Genomic DNA, 23,986 nt, shown 5'->3' with positions numbered 1-23,986 from the left:
CCATCTTTTTCATCTCTGTAGCCTGCATATCAAAATTAAATATTCTGTTCTTTGACGGACATATCGACTCCTTTTCTCTTAAACTTAGGTTGACTCTTAATTCTGTGCATAAGTTTTTTCAGCCTCCTAAGTGAGACACTGATTAGCTCAGACAGCTGTCAGGAATAATCTCAACCTGTCACCCTGCTAAGCAGTCAAAACAGCAATTTACAATATTTTATTCATCTCTGATTCATGTAGGAGAACAGCGTTCTCTATGATCCTAATTTTGTAAAGTTAAAATCATGATCTAACTATAAAGATCAGAACAGAACTTCTAATAGCAACAGTGTGAAGGAGGAGCAGATTGGCTGAAATGCTAATAGATGGATTCAAGTAATAAGCATTTACTTTTTAGAACTAGAGTTGAAGGTCATTTCTAAAATAATGAAAAGGTTATTGTAGAATAAGAAAGTGGCAAGTTTAATAGCTGTTTACTAGAGGCACATATGTTGCAAAGAGATAGAAAGACTTCTGTATAACCTATAGACCAGCCTTTCTCAACTAGAGTTCCCTAAGAGGTTGTTAGGAGTTGCTTGATCAGTAGCAGATTCATGTCCCACCTGATGGTAGCAATATACTATAGTTCCAGGGCTGCCATCACTCAGCAAAGCCAGCAACATGAGACCAGTGGAGCTTCTGCTCTTGGCAGGCAAATAATCACTGACACCAACGATATGAAAAGGGGCCTTTTTCCAGTGGCGGCTGATTTAAGGGGAGAGGGGCTTCTTCTACTGACCACAAATGGAAGGGGCACTTCTTCTATTGGTAACCAATATAAGAGGCCCTTTGTCATTGACACCCAATGTAAGAGGGCACCTCTTCCCCTGATCACACTAATTTACTGAGAGTTGTAGATAGAATTTCCTAGCAAAGGTTCCCAGAGGCCGGAAAATTATTGCAAGGCTTCCTCTAGGATAAAAAGGTTGAGAAAGGCTGCTATGAACACATAAGCTTAGGCACCCTAATGTTATGCTAGGCACATGTCAGCTATTGCTATCCTCCTTTTAAAAATGCTAATTGCCTGACTGTGTCTGTCTTTGATACCTTTGAGTCACTGACATCCAGGGAACAATCATTTTTTAAATGTAAAGGTCAATAAAAAAAATTGTCTCATGACCGGTGTACTTCAAGGTTTGTAGCAGGAAAGAGGGGGAATTTGGTGGAAGAGCAGGAGTAAATCACAAAAAAATGCAGACTAGAGACATGTCGAAGGGTTATCCTAAATGGACACCATCTGCCAAACTCTCAGATGAGAGTCAGGTCAACTATTACTGTAGAATGAGGTAGTTCTCCAAATGTTCCTGTTTGGGAAAGTATATTAGAAAATGTCATTTTTTGAACTTATTTTCAAACGGAAAGGTGAAGGTTTCATTAAAGTGTATATATAGCCCAAACTTTTTCTAGTGTTGTAAAAAGAAGGAAAGGGTTTAAACCACGTCAGTTTTTTTATTTTTATTTTTTGAGTGTGTGCCCCATTGTAAAAATTTCCTTTACTTCCTGTCCAAGAGAAGCAACAGGAAATGAAAGGAAATTTCTGCGAGGAGGCTTTCCCTCTTCGACAAATGTCATGAGAACAGGTGTCACCACTGAATGATTTAGCCTCATCTCTCATTCTGGCCACAAATGTAAATCTTGTATTTCCGTCCCATGGACAATGGTCACCAGAACAAATCAATTTGGTGCTGCTACCTAACCCTCCCAAAACATTTTTTTTAAGGTTTGGCTATATATACACTTCTACACTATCTATTCTTCCTCTACTTGATATGTAATTTATTCAGTTCCTTGACTGAAGGATAGATATTTCATGCTAAATGAATGCTGTAGACTAGACACTAAGCTAAGGCAAAGTCAATATTATAATTTATTTCAGACTGATTGATAAGTAGAATTTTGTAAAAGCACAACGTCCCTTTAAAGCATAAAAAGGTACACTGAAATGTTTTTGTGGTTGTCTGACAGCTTCTTTCACACTGATTGTTAGACCTGAGGGGTCCTTAAGTTACAAATATGTTGTCTCTCATTCCATGTGTGCATAGCAGTAAAGATAACTGAGCATCATAGTTGTTTACATTCTTATTAACGCTGGTCCCCTGTTATTTGATAATGTTATGCAATCTCAGGAGTGGGGAAACAGCATGTGCTATCAGCATTAGGTCAGTCAGTTGACCGGTTCTCTTAGGTTGAAGTTATACCATGAGCATTGCATTTAATACGCTTTAAACACACTTAGGTGGAGGTGCATTTTTTATGTGTGCTATTGTGTTCATGTACATTTTTTTCTTACAGCAGAAGCCAAAATACTTAATTTTGTTTTCCTTCCAATGGAAGTAAAGTTAACATACAAAAATCCCCCAATGAGCTTTTAGCCATAATGTGGTAATATGCACAGACATTTTAGCTGTCAAAGTGATCCCCGGCTACTTTGCACTCCTCCCTTGCCAACACTTCTATCCTGGTCTTCTTCTTGGTATCGAGTTTAACCGCTTAATTAACATGTGCATGGGAGTTACTTACATTTTAGCATGCCAAGTCTGTGCACTGAGCTGTGCTTGTGTGGCTCCTGACTACGAAAGTTACAGATGTAGCTGGTCAGGAACATTAAAGTCTTCTCCTGGTCTCTAAACTCTTTGGTCATTGACTCAAAAAGTCACTAAGGAAAATTAAACCAACCAACAGTTAAACAGACCCATGTAAGAGTTCACTGGGAGAAGTTTAGGGGCAAAGTATTTTTTTACCTTATGGAGAAGGCCATGTTGGAGGGTCTTATATATGCATCGTTCAATAGTAGGCCTGCATTTTTGTAATTATTTACATAAAATTTATGGTACCAAACCTATCATTTGATGTCTTCATTCCCACCAAAGCTTCATTTTACTACTACATTCATGTGGAGCATCAAGGCAGTACTGGTACTGGTGAGTGCTGGCACCACTACTTTCTCTCTCTTTCTCTATATATACTGCATACAGGTATATGTATGGGCTGATGAACATAATGTATATATAAATATACTTCTAAACATGCAATATACTTGCAAAAAAAAACTGTTTAATACATCTGGGATTCTATTCATATTTATAATGGCTCTCGCATTAGTTGACTCAATGATGGCCTCATTGAATCTTCCGACAAACCATTCTTTAGAATTTTGCACAAACGTTTGATAAAAGTTTTAACTGTATATGGCTAACGTTATACTTTAACTTTTTATTAGCTAACATTACACACCACCATCAGCTGTGACAAGCAATGATTACTGCTCCTTCCACACTTGGACAAACAAACACATAATCCAGCAATGTCAAGAGGCCTGTGTGACCTTTCATTGAATTTCTCTAAAGCCAGAACAGAACGCCAAGCTGTTTAATTAGGATTGTGTTCGCTGTAAATAGAGTGTGGTTTTAATTGATATTATATTTGTTTGAAAAGCTTGATCCCTGCAGACGCTTTTTTCTAAACTGCAGAGTTTAGTGAAACAAATTTAAAAAAAACTTGCCACGTTTGTGTTTTGTGTATTAGAATGAAAGAAAAATATCCCTTTCTAGAAAATTTACATTTTGAGACGGAGTGAGTTTCACATTAGGCTTCGGCTACTGTGACCTACTTATGAGAAAGAAAAAGTTTCCAAATTAACAGAGGTAATCCATTTTCATTAAAATTCGAATAATCTCTGCATCTGCCTGTGGTATAAGGCTCTCGCATCTAGGTAATTTTCAACATAATAACGCATTCAGCTAGTGCAGAATAAGCGCAGCAAAAACTATCACCATTCAGCGCAACCGGACTAGTTCATATATCTATAAGTGCAGTGTGTAATGGAAAACATATAGTGTTATTCACAAAAGGGTGAAGGGTTTGGAGGAGGCAGAAGAAGTTAACAATCTAGGCCAAAATAGCTGATTTGGAAAAATACTCCAATTCAGCTCACTTCTCCTGCCTTCTCCAAACTCTTCACCTTTTTGTGAATAACCCTTCTAGTCTTTATTACTTTTACTGTATAAAGGTGTGTTTCAGGAATTGAAATAGATATAAGCCCAATCACTAAAATCTCATATCAGCCTCAATATGTTAATGTAATTCCAATAGTTGTCTTCAGTCTTTACCTGTCATTAAAATAATACCTGGAGATCCTACAATGAGGGTTTGCGTTCAGACTCTTTCTGTTATAGGGTGACAACTGTCCTCCAATTGTGCTTCTTCATCCCTGTCACATGCAGCCTAGGGGGAGATTACCACATAGACTGATTAAGGCAGAATGGGGCCCTAGGCAATGTTGCATCTGCGGCCCCCTTATTCCTTTATGGTCATTGATAAGGATTTTAGTAGGCACATAAAGGCCTCTTAATTTGCATTGTCTGTACTAGAAAACATATCAAGCAGAATACTTTGAAGCCAAGAAAGTATCTCAGTGCTGGTTGATGAATTTTGCTTTTGCTCAACAGGCTTTCTTTACAAGAATCTTTTAATGTCCCAGGGAAAAGTAGCCACCTACGTGGCCCAGAATGTAGAAACCACAAACTTACATGGCTGGCCTTTTTGCTCTCTCTCTATTACAAGAGAAATCCTCTTTTCAGTTGCTACAGCCAAATGTCCTGAATTGGAGACAGTGGTAGTGTCCATGGGTTCAAAGTATTGCATTTTTCTCATGGCCAAAGTGGTAGATTGAGACAGCGGCGGAGCGAGATGAAAGAACCCGTGTCTTATTAATAGGCTTTGTGTTAATTTGACCTTTACATTATTTCAGTGTTTCTTTATTGTATATATAAACCCTAAGAATGTACTTCTCTTATTTGCTCTCTTTGGCTCCAAGCTCACTCCCGTGATAGACTATAATTTCAATACAAAATAGTAAACTAAATGTGAGGTTGTAGTCCTTCATGGGAGCAAGCTTGGAGTGCTGGCTACTGTACAGCATACACAGGGACAATGGGGAACAATAGTAGTCACCCTCCAGAGGAAGAGACAGTGTCAGCACAACATCAGAGATGATTCGAGGATCTACAGCTGACTGATACACAAATAAGCTAATAATAATGAACCTACATGTTTGATATGTATAAAGATACCAACAGAGATATGTTAGTGCTATGAAATATATGTATTATTGTTGTGTTTGCACAATTGAATTCACAGCTAGAAAGCATTCTTTTTGTTTTCTATTTATACAGCATTTTCTGTGGTATTTATCTAAATGCATAATTATACCCATTAGACATTAGAGTAGATCACCTCTTGATAAATGTGAAGTGGTAACTTGTTTTCCACTGGCAGCCCACAAGCGTGCCTTAGCACAGTAACCACAAATTGCACATAATTAATCCAATTTTCCCACCATTGTCTCCTGATTTCCCATATTTTATACAGTTTTTGATTCAGCCTACTGTTTACTAATGCACAATTCCTTGATTACATGACACAGCACAATATTGGCATTTGGCAGTAGGACTACCACTATATGCATGCACGATGTGACTTGATTGATACAAGCTTATTTGAGTGCAAAAAGCAATGAACAAGGGATTTGTGTCATAACCCTAGAAGCCTGAAATGATCTGTGAGCTTCTGTGACTAGAATAACAGTCAGGGAAAGTCAGGGTTACTACGTGTTGTACAGGCTTCATAATCTTAGACAGCTTGACTGAATAAGCCCAGAGGACAGGTTCTGGGCTGACTTACAATTTAGTAAAGGTGGTGGCGGTGGGGGGGGGGGGGGGGGCGACAACATTTGAATGTATAATGACCATATGCTGGAGCTGATTTTTTTAACCAGGGTTCCACGTAATCGTTGCGTTCTCCAGAGGCTGCTGGTGGTGGTGGTGCAATGATATCATTAGCTATCAGTAAGGAAAGCATTCTTCTCACTGACCACCAATGTAAAGAGCATTCTTCACTCTGACCATCAATAAAACATGGCATTTCTCTCACTGAACACAAGTGTAGGGGGCATTATTCCTATTGACCACCGATGAATGGTGTCACTACACTGACCAGCAATGTAATGACTATTCTACTGATAACTAATGTAAGGGGGCACTACACTACACTGACCACCTCACATTCTTCCTACTGACCATCAGTGTAAGAGGGCACTACACTGACAACCAAAGTAAGGGGCGGGGGATTAGTCCTATTGACCACCAATGTAGAGGGGCACTACAATGACCACTAACTTAAGGTGGTACAACATTGACTTCTAATTTAGAGGGTTTTTTTTAACTGACCACCAATGTGACATGACATTCTTCCCATTGACCATATATGAAAGTGGTCACTACACTGACCATTAATGTAGGGGGCACCAATGCAAATGGACAAACAGACTCGGAGGAGCGCTACTACCTGGAATAACTTTTATGGGCAATGCTTGTATCAAATAAGAGCATAGAAACAATCTTCTAGAATGGAAAGGATGTAAACTTACAGTTAGGATATGGGAGACTCTGCCCAAATCTTCACTTCAGGATGTGATGGTCAGGTCCTTCTATCTGGCAGATGAGAGGTGAGTGGCTGAAAAAGGGGGCTGGGCTGAATGGCTAAATCCCTCAAGTTGTCAAATGTTGAGCTGGTCTTAGAACATATCTGCAATATTGGAGCCGCTCACGTACTCGGCTGGCCAGGCCGGGCCGCGATGGCTGGGATAGGGGGAATGTGAGGGAGAGAGCGAGAAGCCGCGAACAGCGCTGGAGCGACCGATGCCGTATATACTGGCAATGCTGTAGGGCTGCTGTCTCGAGGTGTCCGATGGTCTCGCTGGCAACGAAAATCGCTGAGGGCTAAAAGGGGGGTGGAGGTGCACGGTGGGTAGACGGCTACACGTTTCGAGGAGATTCCTCTTAATCAAGCTTTATTGAGGAGATCTTGTGGCTTGATAAAGAGGAATCTCCTCGAAACGCATAGCCGTCTACCCACCGTGCACCTCCACCCCCCTTTTAGCCCTCAGCGATTTTCGTTGCCAGCGAGACCATCGAACACATTATTATTATTTGTCTAATTTCAGGATTTTTCAGAAAATTATGTAATCCTATCAAGTAGGGGGTATTAAAACAATCTATCTATCCACCTGGGGTGTCAAATACTCTAAATGTATCACATTCCCTTTTTTATTTATCTACAGGTTATTAAACACATTAATGTACCATTAACTGCACATGTATCAATTTTAGCAAGGTTTCCATGAGACCTTACAGTCTTGCAATGGTTGTAAGGTGTGTGCCCAGCATTACCTTTCATCATAGCAGGAGAGGGAATAACAGCATCCCTGTTGTATGGAAACATCCTACAACTAATTCTGTTGTCTCAGATATTTGGTGGGTCTATCATATGTGGCAATTCACAAATATTCGTTAACGTCTTTTAAATTGTTGGCGTGCCTTCTGGCCCAGCTAATATTTTATTAGTATAATCTGAAGGAGGACTTCAGGCCCACATCTGCTGTTGGCTATTGCAATTGAAATATTCAGTAGCATCCTAGCTATTCATTTCCATGCTGTCTGTTGTTGTTGTTTTTTTTTTTTACTCTGCCGGCGGCCGGCGGCCCCACTGTCAAAATAATAATAATAACAAAAAACAGCAGGGAAAGGTTTACTCTGCTAGATAGTCTGTTCCTGCTGTATCCACAGGACAGGAGATGAGAAGCCAAACGCGACATGCTTTGTAAAATTTGTCATGGCTGCGGTGCAAGGAATCGTGGCTATGGCATATGTATAAGCATCAGCAGCTGCTATATTTAGTTTTAGGTGGGTGGTAAAAACGCTCATCAGCCGCTGTTTTATTATTATTATTATACAGGATTTATATAGCGCCAACAGTTTGCGCAGCGCTTTGCAATATAAGGAAGACATTACAATCACAATACAATTCAAGACAAGATGGTAAGGAGGACCCTACCCGTGAGGGCTTACAATCTAAAAGTTTTACTGTGTGAATGAGGCCTAAGAGTATTGTGATGTTAGCCCTTGGAATCTTTTTTTAAATGAAAACTATATTAAGATCCATTTTTCTTAAAGAACTCTAGTTAAAATTGGTATTAGCCCTTGTAGTGGGCTACTCCCACACTGCATGGCTTAAGTGCTCATTTTTGCCTAGTGTCAAAAATAACAAAATTATACTCCCCCGAACCTCTGACCCGGTTGGCTGTGACAGCACTCCCTCCTGCCTGTCTCTTCCTCCACTTCAGCAATTGAATGTCCCTCGGTGTCCTCACGTCCTATACAGTATATTGGATGTGATTATTCGAGGATCCTGAGACCCTAAGCAAAAATGAGCAGTTAACCCTTGAGGTGCAGTGGATAGCCCCCTGCAAAAGTTAATAAAATATTTAACCAGTGTTCTGCTTTTTGTTTTGGTGTCGTTGATCTGTAAGACAAAATAATGTCTTGTTATCTGTCTTAAATGTGAGTATGGTTTAACAGTAGGGATGTTCGGATACCAGTTCAAATACCAGTGCCAATACTTGGCATTTTCACGAGAACTACCAGGGTTGAGCGGTTGCAGCTGGGACCTGGCTCTGACGCTCCACCACTGTCCTGAAATCATTAGTCTGTATTGTTTTAGCAAAACAGTCACATGACACTAAACAAAACTGTATCAGTAATCGGATCTGTAAGTACTTGGACAAGTATCAGTACTTGGTCTAGAAAAAATTATATTGGTGCATCCCTTATATATATTTATTAGAAAACAGGGATGCACAAATCCCAGAAGCTCCGGATGCTCCTTAAAAATGACAGCTGCCTCCTAACTTTTCAGTTTTTCTCTAGTCTAGTCTTGGAGCTGGAAAAGTATCTGTACTTGTACTTGTAGCGAGTATGGTACTGGGTATCTGAACATCTCTAGTCGACAGGTTAAAGTAAAACAAAATCTGTAATGCTAATGCAGACATCTGTAATAGTGTAACCATCTATAATGCATTAAAGACAGAAGAGTTCAAATTTTAAATTGTCATTTTGCTGTTTGCTGTGAAATGACCTTGTAGACAATGTTCAGTGTAGAATAAATATAATCAGTTTGAATGTTTCTGATACTGATTTAAAATTGCATGTAAATCCTAACAATGAACTTCTCTTATTTGCACCTTTTTGTCTGTTAAGTATGCCATCAAAAGCATTTTGCTGTATCAGTTCGGAAAAAAAAAGAATTGTGTTTATATTCAGAAATTCAGACCTGTCCTGTATCCTGTTTACTCTTCCTGTGCTATCTCAAGGAGTCTAATCAGCTCTTTCAGTTCTTATTTTGAACTATTCAGCAATTATTATATTGTGGAGATGAGGACAGTGGAAGGGATTTTGTAAAGAGACAACTGGGCAGGGCTGTTACAATTTTTTGTAATTTAAGTCGAGAAAAGGCATGATCATATTAAGTGCTTATTTTGGGCTACTAAACAATTATTCCCTATATTGTGGAGATGAGGAAAGTGGGAGGGATTACCAAAAGACAACTGGGCAGGACTGACAATTTCTTGCAATTTCGGTCAAGAAAAAGCATTATGATCATATTAAGTTAAGTGCTGATAAAAAAAAAATGACAATGGGCACTACCCAGTGTCACTTTGCCTCGATGAAATAGGAAGGTTTCTTGGCATTTTCAGAACAGTGCTTGGTGAATTAAATGTGACTTAAACCCCAAAATGTGTTGAGAAATGGTGGAGAATTAATAAAGACACCATGCTAACAGAGGGTTAATTGTTTAAGAAACAAAGAGAAGATAAAAGTCTACTGCAGCTTTCTTGTATGCCAGCTATGCAGAGATACCAGTCCTCTGAAAGTAGAATAAACAGACCGTTCACATATACTTGCAGACAGTATCCAATTAACACAGCGCTTTAAATCACATAAATCAAACATTTTTTAATCTTTGAACATTTATCCAATTAAAATGCATTGATATACATCACCATCAGGAATCTTATCACAAAATATTTATGAATAGTTCCAAAATAGCTATGCTGTAAATTAATTCAATTGCTTTGTTATTTTATTTTTTTATTTATATTTGTATAGCGCTGATAATTTACGCAGTGCTTTACATACTGTACATTCACATCAGTCCCTAAACTCAAGGAGCTTACAATCTAAGGTCCCTATCTCATATGCATACATATAGTGTCACTTTAGCCATAGGGTCCTGACCAGAATTTGAATTGGGAGCTCCCTGTGCTGTCAGGCAGAAGTGCTGACCACTATACCAGTGTGCTGTTGCATTAAAATATACACGTTGCCACCTTTAAAGTGACCCTGTCTGTTCCTTTACAAAATCCTAAAGTATGTTCCCTGCAATAGAAGTATTATAGTCAACTCTTGGCAAGCCTGTGTCTCTTACTTCCCCTACCTTCCAGTACTGCAGCCTCAGTCAGATTCCTCAGGATTCGACACTTCCAGGAGTGTCGGATGTCTGTGGCCCCTGACATACTTTCAACATTACTTTCAACTTCCATGACAAGGAAGGACACAGCCCCCAACGTAGGAGTCAGAGCAAGGTACCAGAACATGCATCTGGGGGGCCCAGCATCTGGCCAGGGCCGGATTTCCCACGAGGTCAACCAAGGCCTGGCCTTGGAGCAACAGGGAGTAGAGGGGCAGCAGGGGTGTGCAATAACTATCTCCCGATGCCCGGGACATGCAGTTCCGGGTGCCAGGCGTGTAGTTTTCTACATTTAGCCCTGCTTTGGGCAAGCAGAGCTAAATGTACAGCAGGGAAACCGCCGCTTGTTTTGTACAAGTGATCCCGGCAATGTCGCCGAGATCACTTGTATGCAGCCTGCAGGTCTGCCATTCTCCATGGGGGGTGGGGTTTAGCGGGTAGGGGGGACGTATTGAGGAACTTGGCCTTGGGGCAGCAGAGAGAGTAAATCCGTCCATGCATCTGGCACTTCCAAGTGTCTAATGCTGAAGAGTCTACCTAAGGCTAGAGTGCTGCAAAGGAGCAAGCTGCCAGGGAGCTATAATAGCTCTTCTATTGCAGGGGATTTCCTCCCTGATTTTGTTACAGAACTGACAGACATGGTTTAAAATTAATATCTGCAACTCTGGGATACAGCATCATGTGGTGCTATTAAACTATTTATAGTTAATTTCTCTAAGCATAACAATGCTCAACAAGAGGAGTGAAGCTTGAAAAATACAAGGGCTTCTTTTGGAGCAATATCATGCACTTCGGCCTTTACAGAATTACATTAGACACCTAAAGAAAGCTTGAAAAAAAACATGTTTTTCAGGCACTCCCATTTGAAAATCTGTGAGGCCAAAAACGTATGACTCTGCTCCTGTACTAAACGTTGTGTATAAAAATGCTTGGAAAATGTGTGTACAGAGAAAAAAAGGCTCTAAATCCCCTGGCTAGATTTACACTTAGGTATGAATGAAGCCTAAAAGGGTTATTCACTAAGCTGCCAAAGGCAGCCAAGTGAATAGCCGTGCCGAAGTGAACAGAGCCGAAAGACGATCGGCTATTCACTCCGGCTCAGTACGGCTGATTTCAGCTGAGCCGAAGTGCAGAGGAACCTAGACTCAGCCGATCCAACATCTGGATCGGCTGAGCCGAAGGTCCGGCAGTTCACTCGCTGCCGTTCGCCCCTATTCACATAGGGGCCAAACGGCAGTGAGTGAATAGCCGAATGCTGCCGAGCGGCATGTGGCTCAGCTATTCTGCTCGGTACTCGGTACAATTATATAGTGATATTCTATATCATATTTAATTTACTTTAATTTAATGTTGTAATCTCTTCAATAAACATATGTACGTCCTCTACGAATCCCACAAATCACACATTTCCTTCTTCTGTTTCATCATTCCACTGCTGCATGTCAGGTCCCGCTTCACCATCTTCATTTCCTCTGTTATGTGGTGCTGGCTGTCTTTTCCTGTTGTATTGCAGCCCGCCCCTTGATGATACAGCGCCAGATCTCCCACATGCACACAACAACATCTGGCACAGGCATATATAGTTTACATATTGCATTCTGTGTCGAACCTGCTGCCTTCTAGGATACGTGACTTAGGTTTCCCAGTAGGCTGTAAGTAAGTTGTAAGTTAGACTTGTCTAGACAAGAAGCAAGGAAAAGGGGTAAATGCTAAAAGAAGTGAACAAAAAAAATAGTTGAATAAATGCACATGAAAAAAGTGACATTTTTAATAATATGGAGTGTGAGGTCAACACATGTCATAGACAAGGAAATACATAGTTAAAGGGGTAAACATATTTCAAATGATACCATTCTCTTCAGGTCATCTGTATACTGTACATATTCAGGATTTTAGCAAACTTTTTGCAGATGTTTACCTGCTTCTCTTCTGTAGATGTTGATATGCCTTTCCACTGCATTTCTGACATTGACTACTAAGCAGTAGGCTATTTCTTTCTTGGTGTAATAAAAAGAAAAACTGCCACAGCTATTCTTCTTGGGCATGCAAGTTTGTTTAAATTTATCATTCAGTGATGTAACTTATTTTGCAAGAGATGCCTATAATTTGACTTTAACATCTGTGTAGACTATTGGGAAAACATTGATCTGGCGGACAGAAATTCTAATAACAGAGTACTATTGTTGTTGTATAATAATAACAATGATAATGCTCATTATTATTATTATTTAATAAACATTCCTTCTTTGAGAGGCAGCAGCTGACATTTTGATGGGCTGCTGACTCTTAATTCCGGTCCCTACTGATGATTTAGAACCAATCAGGGTGGTGCCCAATCATGTGTTTACCATGGCAGCTATGAAAGTGATCACATGCAAGCTTGAGGCTTCATTGACAAAATAGGCCTTTAGCATGCAGATGAACACTGCCATCTTCTGGTAGCAGTGGATGCTGCAGAGCCATATGTTGTACTCATTTATTTTTAATACATAAAATTACAATTTTTAGATCTACCAATAATAATAAAAATAATGACAAAGGATAAGCAGTATTGTAGCATAGTGCAGCTTTCAGGGTTGTTAACCATTTCAGCTTGGATAGGGACATAGGTAGTTCCAGAGGATGAAGTGAAATTGGTTAATCTTGTGTTTGGGACATCTTTGAATTGTGCAAGGCTTGCCAGTTTCTTCTTTTTCTTACTGATGAGGCTTTGTTGTTTTTTCCTGTAGAAATAGTCCATTTGTATTTCCAATTGTTTGGCTTCAGGTGTAATTTTTAGGAGACTATGGAGTAGGGATTGTCTCTGGCAGCGTAATCTTTGTCTTTTTCCATATAGCTGATGAATTAGGAGTTTGCGTAGTTTCTCACTGCTTCGTCTGCAGATGTTCTCAGCTGCTGGTGAGTTGTGGGTAGTTGAGAGTAGGTTCTTCATAGTAAGTCCCTTTGGGATGAGGTTCATTTTCTTACAACGGGTAAGAAAAAATATGTCACTGTTGATCTGAGTTTCTTTTCCAATCAACTTTATTGCTTGCTTCTTTAGGTGGCTGTATTCGGTATCTTCCATTGTAGTGTGATGTAAATGGGCAAGCTGTATTAGTCCAGTAGAGAAGATGTCTAAAAAAACAAAACAGAGTATTGTAGTATAATACAATACTCCGTTTTGTTTTTTTAGACATCTTCTCTACTGGACTAATACGGCTTACCCATTTACATTACTATATATATATATATATTTGCAAATTTCCATAGAGTTATTTTTAAATTACTGTATTTTCCCGTGTATAAGATGATACTTTTAAAAAAAATATTTACCTAAAAATGGAGGGGTGTCTTATACATGGGGGCGTCTTATAGACGGAAAAATACGGTAACCAAAGCATCTTGACTCTATTAACTTTGACCTGGCCATCTAGACATCAATGACCTCTGGCATGAAAGGGTTCATCTGATGAGGCGTTCTTTCTTTTAAATGAACACAGGGGGAACTCTGCTTCTCCTTAGCAAAAGAAAGTATCTGCCTCCACACATTTATTGCCTATACAGTCCATAATATGGCTGCACAGGAGGTCAATACTTGCTCATTAAATCTCATGCACTTCCTATTCTTTTGCCTCGTGTTTGAAATTGGATGCTACGGTCTATAAGTATAATATTGCCTTTGTGGCTAATCTATCTGTTCTGCCGAGAATTGCTCTCGCTGTTCACTTTCCTATATTACATGTTAAAATTAAATGTATCTCATTGTTTAAGCCAGACTTTCTGCTCTGCTGCATTAGAGGTAATTACACAAAACAGGTGCTTTTTATTGTCTTTTTTTGGTTCAGCTTTTTTTTTTGAGTTTTAAGAGTTTGAGGAAAATAACATTTAAAAAATATTTTCCCAATAATATTGGGCAGATTTGGTAAAGATAAACTCCAGGCAGATATAAAGGCACATATAAATGCAGCTCCGTATATGGTAATACATCATTACAGTTGAGGCACAGCCCCCCCCGCCCCCCCCTGGCCCCGCCCTGCCCCAGACCCTGTCACCGAGCTATGTGTGGAGGAGGGAGGAGCCTCCCTATCCCTCACTTTATCGTCACTGATGAGGCATCTATAAGGATGTTTTTGTTTTCTTTTGGACTTTTTTTCAACTTGGACAAAAAGCACTTTGCCATTGGTTCAAACCTTCCACAGAGCCCAAGCCTCTGAATCCAAGTCAGAAGCTGTTGTGGCTCTGACCTCACATTTACCCTGCAGGATCCTATGGAGCCACTCTTTTGTGTGCTAGTAAGTACACAAACACATAGGTACAGCAAGGCAAGCCCGTTCCGTGCTCCCTGCCCCCTCTTCTCTCTTCAAACTAGTAGATAGACAACTACTAGAATATGATATGTCCCTTGTGATTTTGTACTGAACAGGAGGTTCAGGGAAGCTGAGCTGAGAGAGTTGGAGCTGTTTGTAAATATGATTACTGTAAGTGCTTGTGCAAAACGTTAAAGAAATGCTTTGCTGTGCGATGTATATTTGTTTGATCTGGATTCATTATTGACAAAAGAATGAGCGTTTAATACTACATTAAAGGTCTCTTTTAATTCTCGGTAAACTAGTGCTTTTTGCCTGTTACTTTGACAAGGTCGGTAGAATAGTCTGTAAAAGAAATGGATGTGACATTATCAGGGAGCATCTCCCACTGCAAGTGACACCAAACTCTCCCACAACCTATCCTTCTTAAATCAGCTATGCACAAACAGGGGCGCAACTTCCCAACAAGTCGGTGAGTTTAAATTGTACAGGGGGTGGACCTTAATATCAGCCTTCAAAAATAATCAAGATTTGTATTAACCCTTGCAGTGGGGCTACCCCAGCACTGCAAGGGTTAACTGATCGTTATGGTCTAGGGAGGAACATAACAAAGTTATGCTCACCCGCTTCTTGGAGCTGGCTTACTCTTAGACTGGTCCCTGGATCCTCCCTCCCTTTCCTCCTCACAAACCATCACGTTCTACTGTATACACAGTGTATAGGAAATGAGGACTCCGACATATGATCTCTTGATCGTAGGAGGAGACAGGCTGGAGGGAGCGCTGGACCAGCCGGATGGCTATGAGGATCAGGTGAGTATAACTTTGTTATTTTCCTCCCTAGACCAAAATGAGAACTTAAAGGAGAACTATGAGGTGAGTGACTTTCACTCATCCCCATAGTTAGAGCCGACGTGTGACACTGAAACTGTCACACGTCCCCTATAGCTCGGGAAGTGAGCGGATACATACCGTCGCTCGCTCACTTTCCGATCATCTCCCTGCAGAGAGCGGTGACTGCCAGTCACCGCTCCCCCCAGGGATTCCCCCACTCCCCTCTCCGATCCTCCAGCGCTTACTGAAGGAATGGATGAGGGAGGGTGCAGACACAGCTGGCTCTGCCTCTAGATAGGCAAAGGCAGCTGTCAATCAGCCAGCTGGGTGGATCTCAACAGTATTGTCAGGTTCCGTCCCAGCTGCAGCACTCTCAGTATATAGCAAGCTATAGCCCACTATATACTGAGCTTTGGGTCGCCGAAGGACCTTAGTATATGTCCTCCTGTTACCCTGAAGAGAACTATGGGATAAAAACTATGGATACCCCATAGTTCACTTTTAACCTTTGCTGTGCGGGGGTAGCTCCACTGAAAAGGTTAATACAAATTTTGCTTGGAGTTCTTCTTTAACTAACCACTTCTTTTACCATAGAATCCAACAAGTCTATAGGTAAAGTTTAAAGAATTTGCGCATTTAAACAAACACCGAATATCTGTGCTCCAATGTAATACGGAGGCCTGTATTATATAGCATAAAAGCACATATTAAATATAACAAAAGATAATGTTTCGGTTATCACATCAGCACATTCCCTATCGATCAAACACATGTAATAGAGCAATGCAGATAAGTGATGTTCTCCATGCTCCTTGCATTGATTACAGTGAAATAATGCTGTAATTGTAATTTATAATGATGTTTGTTGGCTTTCCATATGATGTGATATTGATCCGGTGTTTATTCGGCTCTCATTAGGTGACTCAGATACATTCAAATCATTGTTGCTCCTTGAAAGGTTTTAGGATGCAATATTTAAGATGTCATCATTTTCAGTTCCCCATAATCCACAACTCAATGACTGTGATTACAAAGGGAACGCTGGTGCTTATCTCAAATTATGTGGGCGATTGTATATACACTGCCGCAGATCTTTTTTTTTATGTCTTTGTTTATTGCTGCCTGTAAGTAATCAAAAACCTCACAATTATGTCGCACTGACAAGTGACTTATTGCTTTTGTTGTTGCTGTGGAAAACTTTTTTTTTTTTCTCCCTTTTTCATAGTACATTACAAACCTTTTTTAGGGATCTATAGATTCACATGAAGCGGTTATAAAGATCACATGGGCACTATCATCCAATTAGTGTAAAACAGGGTTGGGCAACTAGCTGTGCTTCAACTACAAATTCCATCATGCCTCTGTCTCTGGGAGTGATGCCCGTAATGTTTAGCCTTGCAATGCCTCAATGGACTTTCACAACAGCTGGAGGGTCGGGGTTGCCCACTCCTGGTGTAAAGATTACATTTTGTGTAGTCCAGTCATACCAGTCATACCAGTCAGATTAATGGAGGAACAACAGTTATGGCAGTGGTGGTCAACTTACTAGATCTAGGGGCCTCACGTGCACCCCATCAAGATCAAAGGGTCGCACATAATATTGAATAAATATAATGTCACAGAGATATGTCAATGGAAGACTGCAGACATACAACAAGAGATGACCAGAGACTAAAGGTATGCTACAAGAGATGGACAGAGATGTGGACATGCTACATGAGATGGTTAGGGACTGTGGACATGCTACAGGAGAAGGTTAGGGACTGTGGAGATGCTACAGGAGAAGGCTAGGGACTGTGGAGATGCTACAGGAGAAGGTTAGGGACTGTGGGCATACTACAGGAGATGGATGGAGACTATGGACATGCTACAGGAGATGGATGGAGACTGTGGACATGCTACAGGAGATGGATGGAGACCGTGGACATGCTACAGGAGATGGTTAGGGACTGTGGAGATGCTACAGGAGAAGGTTAGGGACTGTGGGCATACTACAGGAGATGGATGGAGACTGTGGACATGCTACAGGAGAAGAATAAAGTCTGTGGACATGCTACATGAGATAGTGCGAGACTGTGATCATGCTACACAAGATGGTTAGAGACCGTTTACATGCTACAGGAGATGGTCAAAGACTGTGAATAGGAAAACACCTGCATTGGAGTTGATGGAGACCGAAACATGCTTTTGTAGACTGTCAGAGACTGGGGATACATTATATGAGACTGCTAGAGATCAAAGTTATTACTGCCGCTACATCTGTGGTCCTTACAGTTCCCTTACTACTTACTGTGCTACATTTGATATGTCTCTCAACAAGATACATTATTAAAGGTCATTATCAGCAATGCCCACTGTTTGCAGTGCAGGGGTCATGGATCTCATTAAGAATGTACAGAAAGACAGAGGTAATGCTCATACTTGTCCTGAGTACCACAGTGGCCAAAAGTTGAACGATGATGACGGAAGTGCTGTATTTAGAATTAACATCCCAGATCCTGGGGTAGCAGATTATAGAAGAAACGAGCAATCCAAATTTACAAATGGTGACACTTTTTCCTTATTTTGTTTCCTTCTTCTATCCACTCCTAGATATTTGTTGATAAATTCGACAAGAGAAGTGTAGCAGGAAGGGGTGTAGAGGGTGTTTAGAGGAGTCTGAAGGCTTTCTATGGTTGAGGAAACATGAAGCCTCTTTTTCTCCTTTGTCAGGTGGTCTGCACAGGTAAACATTAAGCAGACAGCATGCATACTGCCTCTAGTAGTGCATTCTACCGATAGTTTATACTAAAATAGTCACATAAAAACAGCGCTTGCAGAAAAGGGCTTCTTTATTTAGGTGTGCCTAGGGTAGCTTGATGTCCTGGGATGGGATATGAATAGTAGACAATAGTTGATATATTTTGGGCATTTGAAAATAAAATATATTGGGGGGAATTGATCAAAACTGGAGCAGACAAAAACTGGAACAGCTGTGCCTGGCAACCAATCAGCTTCTCTTTTCAGTTTGCTCCGTCAAAATTTGAAAATGAAAGAGAGAAGCTGATTGGTTGCCATGCACAACTACTCCAGATTTTGTCTGCTCCCGTTTTGATCAATTCCCCTCATTATATTTAGCTCGGGTACAGTTCAGCTTTAGGAAGTGGCTGGTGCTAGTGGAGGGAATATACAGCATTAAAGGAGAACTATGGGGTCAGTGTTTTTCCCCATAGTTCTCCTTAGGGTAACGGGAGGACACAAACTAGCGTCCTCCCATTACCCTATGCTCAGTATACCGCGAGCTACAGCTCACGGTATACTGAGACGCCAGAGCGGATCCCGACGTAGATGACAGGATCCGCCCAGCTGCGTGAGTGACAGCTGGCTCTGCCTATCTAGAGGCAGAGCCAGCTGTACCCGCCCCCTCCCCCATCCGTTCTGCCAGTCAGCGCTGGCAGATCGGAGCGGGGAGAGGGGAATCCAGCCCCTCCCCCTGTCAAGGCAGAGAGCCGTGACAGGATCGAGAGGCGAGCGAACCGGGTATGTGTTCGCTCACCTCCCGATCTACTGAGCCGACCTGTGACAGTCTCATTGTCACAGGTCGGCTAGAACTATGAGCTGAGTGAAAAGCATTCACCTCATAGTTCTCCTTTAATAGTGGTAGCTTAATACTGTGCAGTCCACCAAAGGCAACAAAACTGGATGAATTTCTTCTTGGTTTTAGGTAATATATGCAGGTCCAGTGGAGGGCACTTACATCCTATATGTATGGATTGTTGTGTTGTGTTGTGTTTGGAAGATAATCTACAAATTAAATAGTCTACTGTAACTCTATTATGTATCTTCAATTCCAGAGGCTGGTTGAAGCAGCAGAAGAAGCACATTTAAAGCATGAATTTGATGCGGATCTACAGGTAAGTCACTTTATGACTTCATTTCTGTTATCTTTATTTGAAGGGAAGGTTCTAGGAAAAAAAAACTTGGTTATGGGATAGTAAAACAATGCCAGCAGAATCTAGTGATGCAGAAAGCTGGAAGAGCATCTGCATCCAGCAGGTTTTTGCTTTCCAGGCTGCATTAAAAACTTAGCTTCTGGAATATGTCTGTGAAGGTTCTCATCCATCCAGGTCATGGTATATCTGTAAAAAATCAGTCAAGGCAACTGGACTTGCTGTATTTTTCTTGAAGACGTTTCACTGTTCATCCGACCAGCTTTCTCAATTCAGAATGACTTGTACAAAAAATGATCTGGCAATAAACATGGTGAATGTTACTCCAATCCACATAATCTGTTAGTCACAACCTGGTGCTGATTGCATTTGCATAACTGGAGTTTAGGAGGTGTTATTAACCTGCCCAGAGAGAGGTGTTAAAACAGCATTTTAAAAAAAAATATGATGCAAATGCAATCAACACCTGGTTGTGACTAACAGATTATGTAGATTATGTGGATTGGAGTAACATTCACCACATTTATTCCCAGATATTTTGTTTGTACAAATCATACTGAATTGAGAAAGCTGGTTGGATGACCAGTGAAACGTCTTCAAGGAAAAATACAGCAAGTCCAGTTGCCTTGACTTATTTTTTTACAGATATTAGCTTCTGGAAAATGCTTGGGTGAGATAGATTTTTTTGTTTTTTGTTTAAATGTTATAATTATAGTGCAATAGCTATATTATACAGTATATGAAACAGTTTTGTGCCTTCTGCAGAATTTATTTTTAAGCAAATCTGTGCTTTGCCTATTCAGGGAAACTCAACAGGTTATTTTAAACCCCTGACTACCAGGGGTGTGAGCAACTCTGCCCATCCAGATGTGCTTTGACAACAAATCCCAACATGCCTTTGCCTCTGGGAGTCAAGCCTATAACTTGCAATTCCTCATGGGACTTGTAGTTCCACAGCAGCTGGAGGTCCAGAGTTGACCACCATATACTTACCTTTCCATGGTTCCTGCGCCTGTTTCGCTTAAGGAACTGCATGAAATACCTGGTACTTCTGGATATGAAGGTGCATGTGACTCACTCCATGTAACAGCTCTGGGCAATCAGCGCTGTTAAACTGTAATTCCATAGCCCTCTGTGAGCTTAATTCTTCCCCATTCTTCTCACAGTGGCCATTTTTTACTAAAGGCATGGAGAGATGAGATTTCCCAGCAATGCACTGCTGATGTACCCTTCCCAGGATGCATCACTTTGGCACAGATTACATCACTAATGCCTAAGAGGACCAGGAAGTAGAAAATCAGTAATTGTAAGTAAAAGAAAATATGTTTGTTTAGCTAATGAATGTAAGATGATTTCATATCAGCATGCAGAGCTACATGATGAGGTGATTTTTAGTGAAAAGGGGCAAAGGTTCGCTTTAATGTGTGTTGGAAAATGTTTCTCTGAGTTTACATGCAGCATGTTCCTTTTTCACCCTGAACTTGTATACTATGCATTGGTGCAAACTAGACCTATTGAAAACAACAGATTCTAGCTTGTCATTGCGTTAGGCCTACATTGAGCAACACAGCCCAATGTATGTGGTATGAATGGGCCCTGACTGGTAAGTTTGCAAGCAAGGTTCTTCTCTGTGACTAAGCCGGTTGATAGGACAAACATGACAAAAAGAAGAGACTGGCAGGGTTGGATCTACTGTTTTAAACAATAACATTTTGTTGGAACTTCTTGCACAGCCTCGCAGAGAAACACAAGCACACAGTCTTATATGCATGCTGCACATAGCTTGACTGACTAAAACAGGAAGGAAGCCACAGCTTTATTCTCTTCCTTATTCAATACAACAGAGATATAACAGAACTTATAAACACTGCCATCTAGTGACCTACATTGTATACTGCAGTAGTTGATGCAATAGACACAATAATGTGTATTCTAACAAGTGTATTAAACACTGACCTCATTAGTATTGTGACAACGTGATGCAGTTAGGGTATGCCCACTGTTGTAAGCCATCAGATAACTGATTATCAGTCAGTTTTAGACACATACATTTTGTTTAGTTCTGAATGAATATTCATACACACTTGCTAAATTCGGACATTCGGATGCATCTGCATTTCCAAATTCGATTGACTCTGAATGCGAACAAATCTGGATGCACATTTAACAAAAATTTGGATCCGTACGAATTTCGTTCAAAACGAAACAAAATCGGACACGTGTGTCCACGGTGATGTGACTTCATGTTGTGGAGTCGATAAGAGTAGTAGGAGAGCACAGTGTCGGAACTAAAATGATAAAAAAACAAAAACAAAATAATTGTTAATTTATCATTAAAGAACCCCATCCGAATAGATCCGAAACGAAAATTCGTATTGTTCCGAAAAGAACATTTGGACGGATCTGAACAAACGAACCAAATCATTTTTTACATCCGGAATCTGAAAAACGAAATAGATAAAAAAATCCAAATTGATCCGAAATGAAACAAATTTTTTCCAGAATATTCAAAACAACTTAGTTTGCGCTAGGAGTCGGATTTAAAACACCAGCCGCAACAATGTGTGTTTAAGTGTTTTAAAGAGAAGTGGGTATGTTGCGCTTGGTAAGTAAAACCAAATAGATTCACTTACCAAGCGCAACATACCCACTTCTCTTTAAATTTTTTCCAGAGTTACATGTCTAGTCACTTTACCTTGTACGTGCTCTAGCTGCTGTAAAGTGACAAATTTAACTTGTCTAAGTGGTAGCTCATTGTGTTAGCACTTGGTGATCTGTATGAGAGCTGCATGCCACTTTTTCCCCCCAAGCTGTTAGCATTTAATTTTTGCTCCATCACAGAGTTAATTCACCCTGAGCTCATTTTCTTCCTTTTGTTTTTTTTTGTGTTGCATTTTTAAAATTCTCTAACATGCTGCCCGAAGGCACTTTTTCCTGATGAACTTGTAGAAAACTATTATTATAAGTCAGTGTTTATCTTCAGACAGTTCACATACGCTTCTCTTAAACACTTATCCTTTTCTGCTTCCGAGCTAGAAGAATATTGTGCCATTTACATATATTTATTATCAGTCATTTCCGCAGGAGGCTGTCTGTTTTCTAATCTTTACAGCTAACTAAATGACAATTTTAGAAGAAGAGGGAAAATAAACTATCAGTCTGAACATGTTTTGAATATTTCACAGATTGAGAAAAGCTTTGTAAATGTAATTATTATTTTTTTTAATGTTAACATGCAAAATTTAGTCCTCGGTTTCTGATTTGTGCTGGATTGCATGCAGTTCTGTGTAAAGTAAAAGTGACACTGATCTCAGGAGTACTTTAACTTTAGGGCATCATTCACACGAGAACCGGTCGGCACGTACAGCTCCGTGCTGCATGCATGGCCGTATCAGGCAGCTTCCGGGAAGGACAGGGAGCTGCATGATACGGCCGTGCACTCAACACGGAGCTGTATGTTCCGGCCGATTCTCATGTGAATGAGGCCTAACTATTCACATCAATTGTGGTGCGTTCCAGAGCGGAAGCTGCTGGAATGCACAGCAATCACTCACAAAACTTCCCCCTTTGTTCTGAGGTGGGAGGGGGCGTGGCAGTGCATTGAAGTCAATGGAAGACCGGAATTCAGGCAATGTTTTGTTTGCCATGCGTCTGATCGCACTGCAGGGGGAGGGTGGGGGTTGGGGGGGGGCGAGGCTGCGGTGCCATTGACTTCCATGCAGCGCCATGCCCCCTCCTACATAAAAACAAAGGGGGGGGAGTTTTGTGAGCGATTGCTGTGTGTTCCAGCAGCTGTCGATCTGGAACGCGCCGCAATTGGTGTGAATCGGCCCTATCTATTAACAAAACCTTATTTGTGTATCACTTGCCTGTAGATCCTCAAATCTTCTCTGCATACGTGCTGACACTGTCCTTCCTTCTGGAGGGTGGCTATTTATGTTCCCCATGGTCCCTGTGTGTGTTGTAAAGTATCCACTGCTCCAAGCTAGACTACAATCTCAATACAAATTAGTAAACTAAACATGAGATTGTAGTACATCACGGGAGCGAGCTTGGAGTGGTGGTTCCTTTACAGCACACACAGGGACCATGACAGTGGCGGACCTAGGGAACAAAGGGCCAGATTATTTTTAGCCCCCCCCAAAAAAAACACAAACCCCCCTAACCCATATCCCCTTTAGCAACCACAAAAAAAGTTGGAAAAATGGCATTGCTGTATAAAGTACTGCTGAGATGGGTGCCATTCTGCATTGCTGCAATGCAGAATGGGACCTGCCATAAAGAACTACAAACACCAGCTGTACTTTATACAGCAATGCCATCAATTGGGCTAAAAAAAAATGATTTTATTTATTAACTTACGTTCCCCTCCTCTGGCTGTTTCTTGGTGGGGGAGGCTGCAGAAAACCACCCGTGTGTGTGTCCATCTCAGCGCGCCCGTGTACTCAAGCGGCTGTCTGCTGGGTCCTCACGGCCGAGGCCCAGGGCTGCCCCCTGCAGTGCCTGCAGGCTTTTTTTTTTATTCACGGCTCCC

The 23,986-nt window shown here is 40.9% G+C and overlaps 1 protein-coding gene across 1 annotated transcript in view; it reads left to right on the top strand.

Moving 5' to 3' along the window:
• Positions 1-23,986, top strand: part of CACNA2D3 (calcium voltage-gated channel auxiliary subunit alpha2delta 3) — a 786,579-nt gene that overhangs the window by 238,318 nt on the left and 524,275 nt on the right. Inside the window, 1 exon segment of the mRNA XM_018555257.1 lies at positions 19,357-19,416. Coding sequence (XP_018410759.1) covers positions 19,357-19,416 — 60 coding nt within the window.

This window comes from Nanorana parkeri, unplaced genomic scaffold, assembly GCF_000935625.1.
Source record: "Nanorana parkeri isolate BGI_ZX_2015 unplaced genomic scaffold, ASM93562v1 scaffold189, whole genome shotgun sequence".
Classification (NCBI taxonomy): domain Eukaryota; kingdom Metazoa; phylum Chordata; class Amphibia; order Anura; family Dicroglossidae; genus Nanorana; species Nanorana parkeri.
This window is presented reverse-complemented; position numbering and strand designations above follow the sequence as displayed.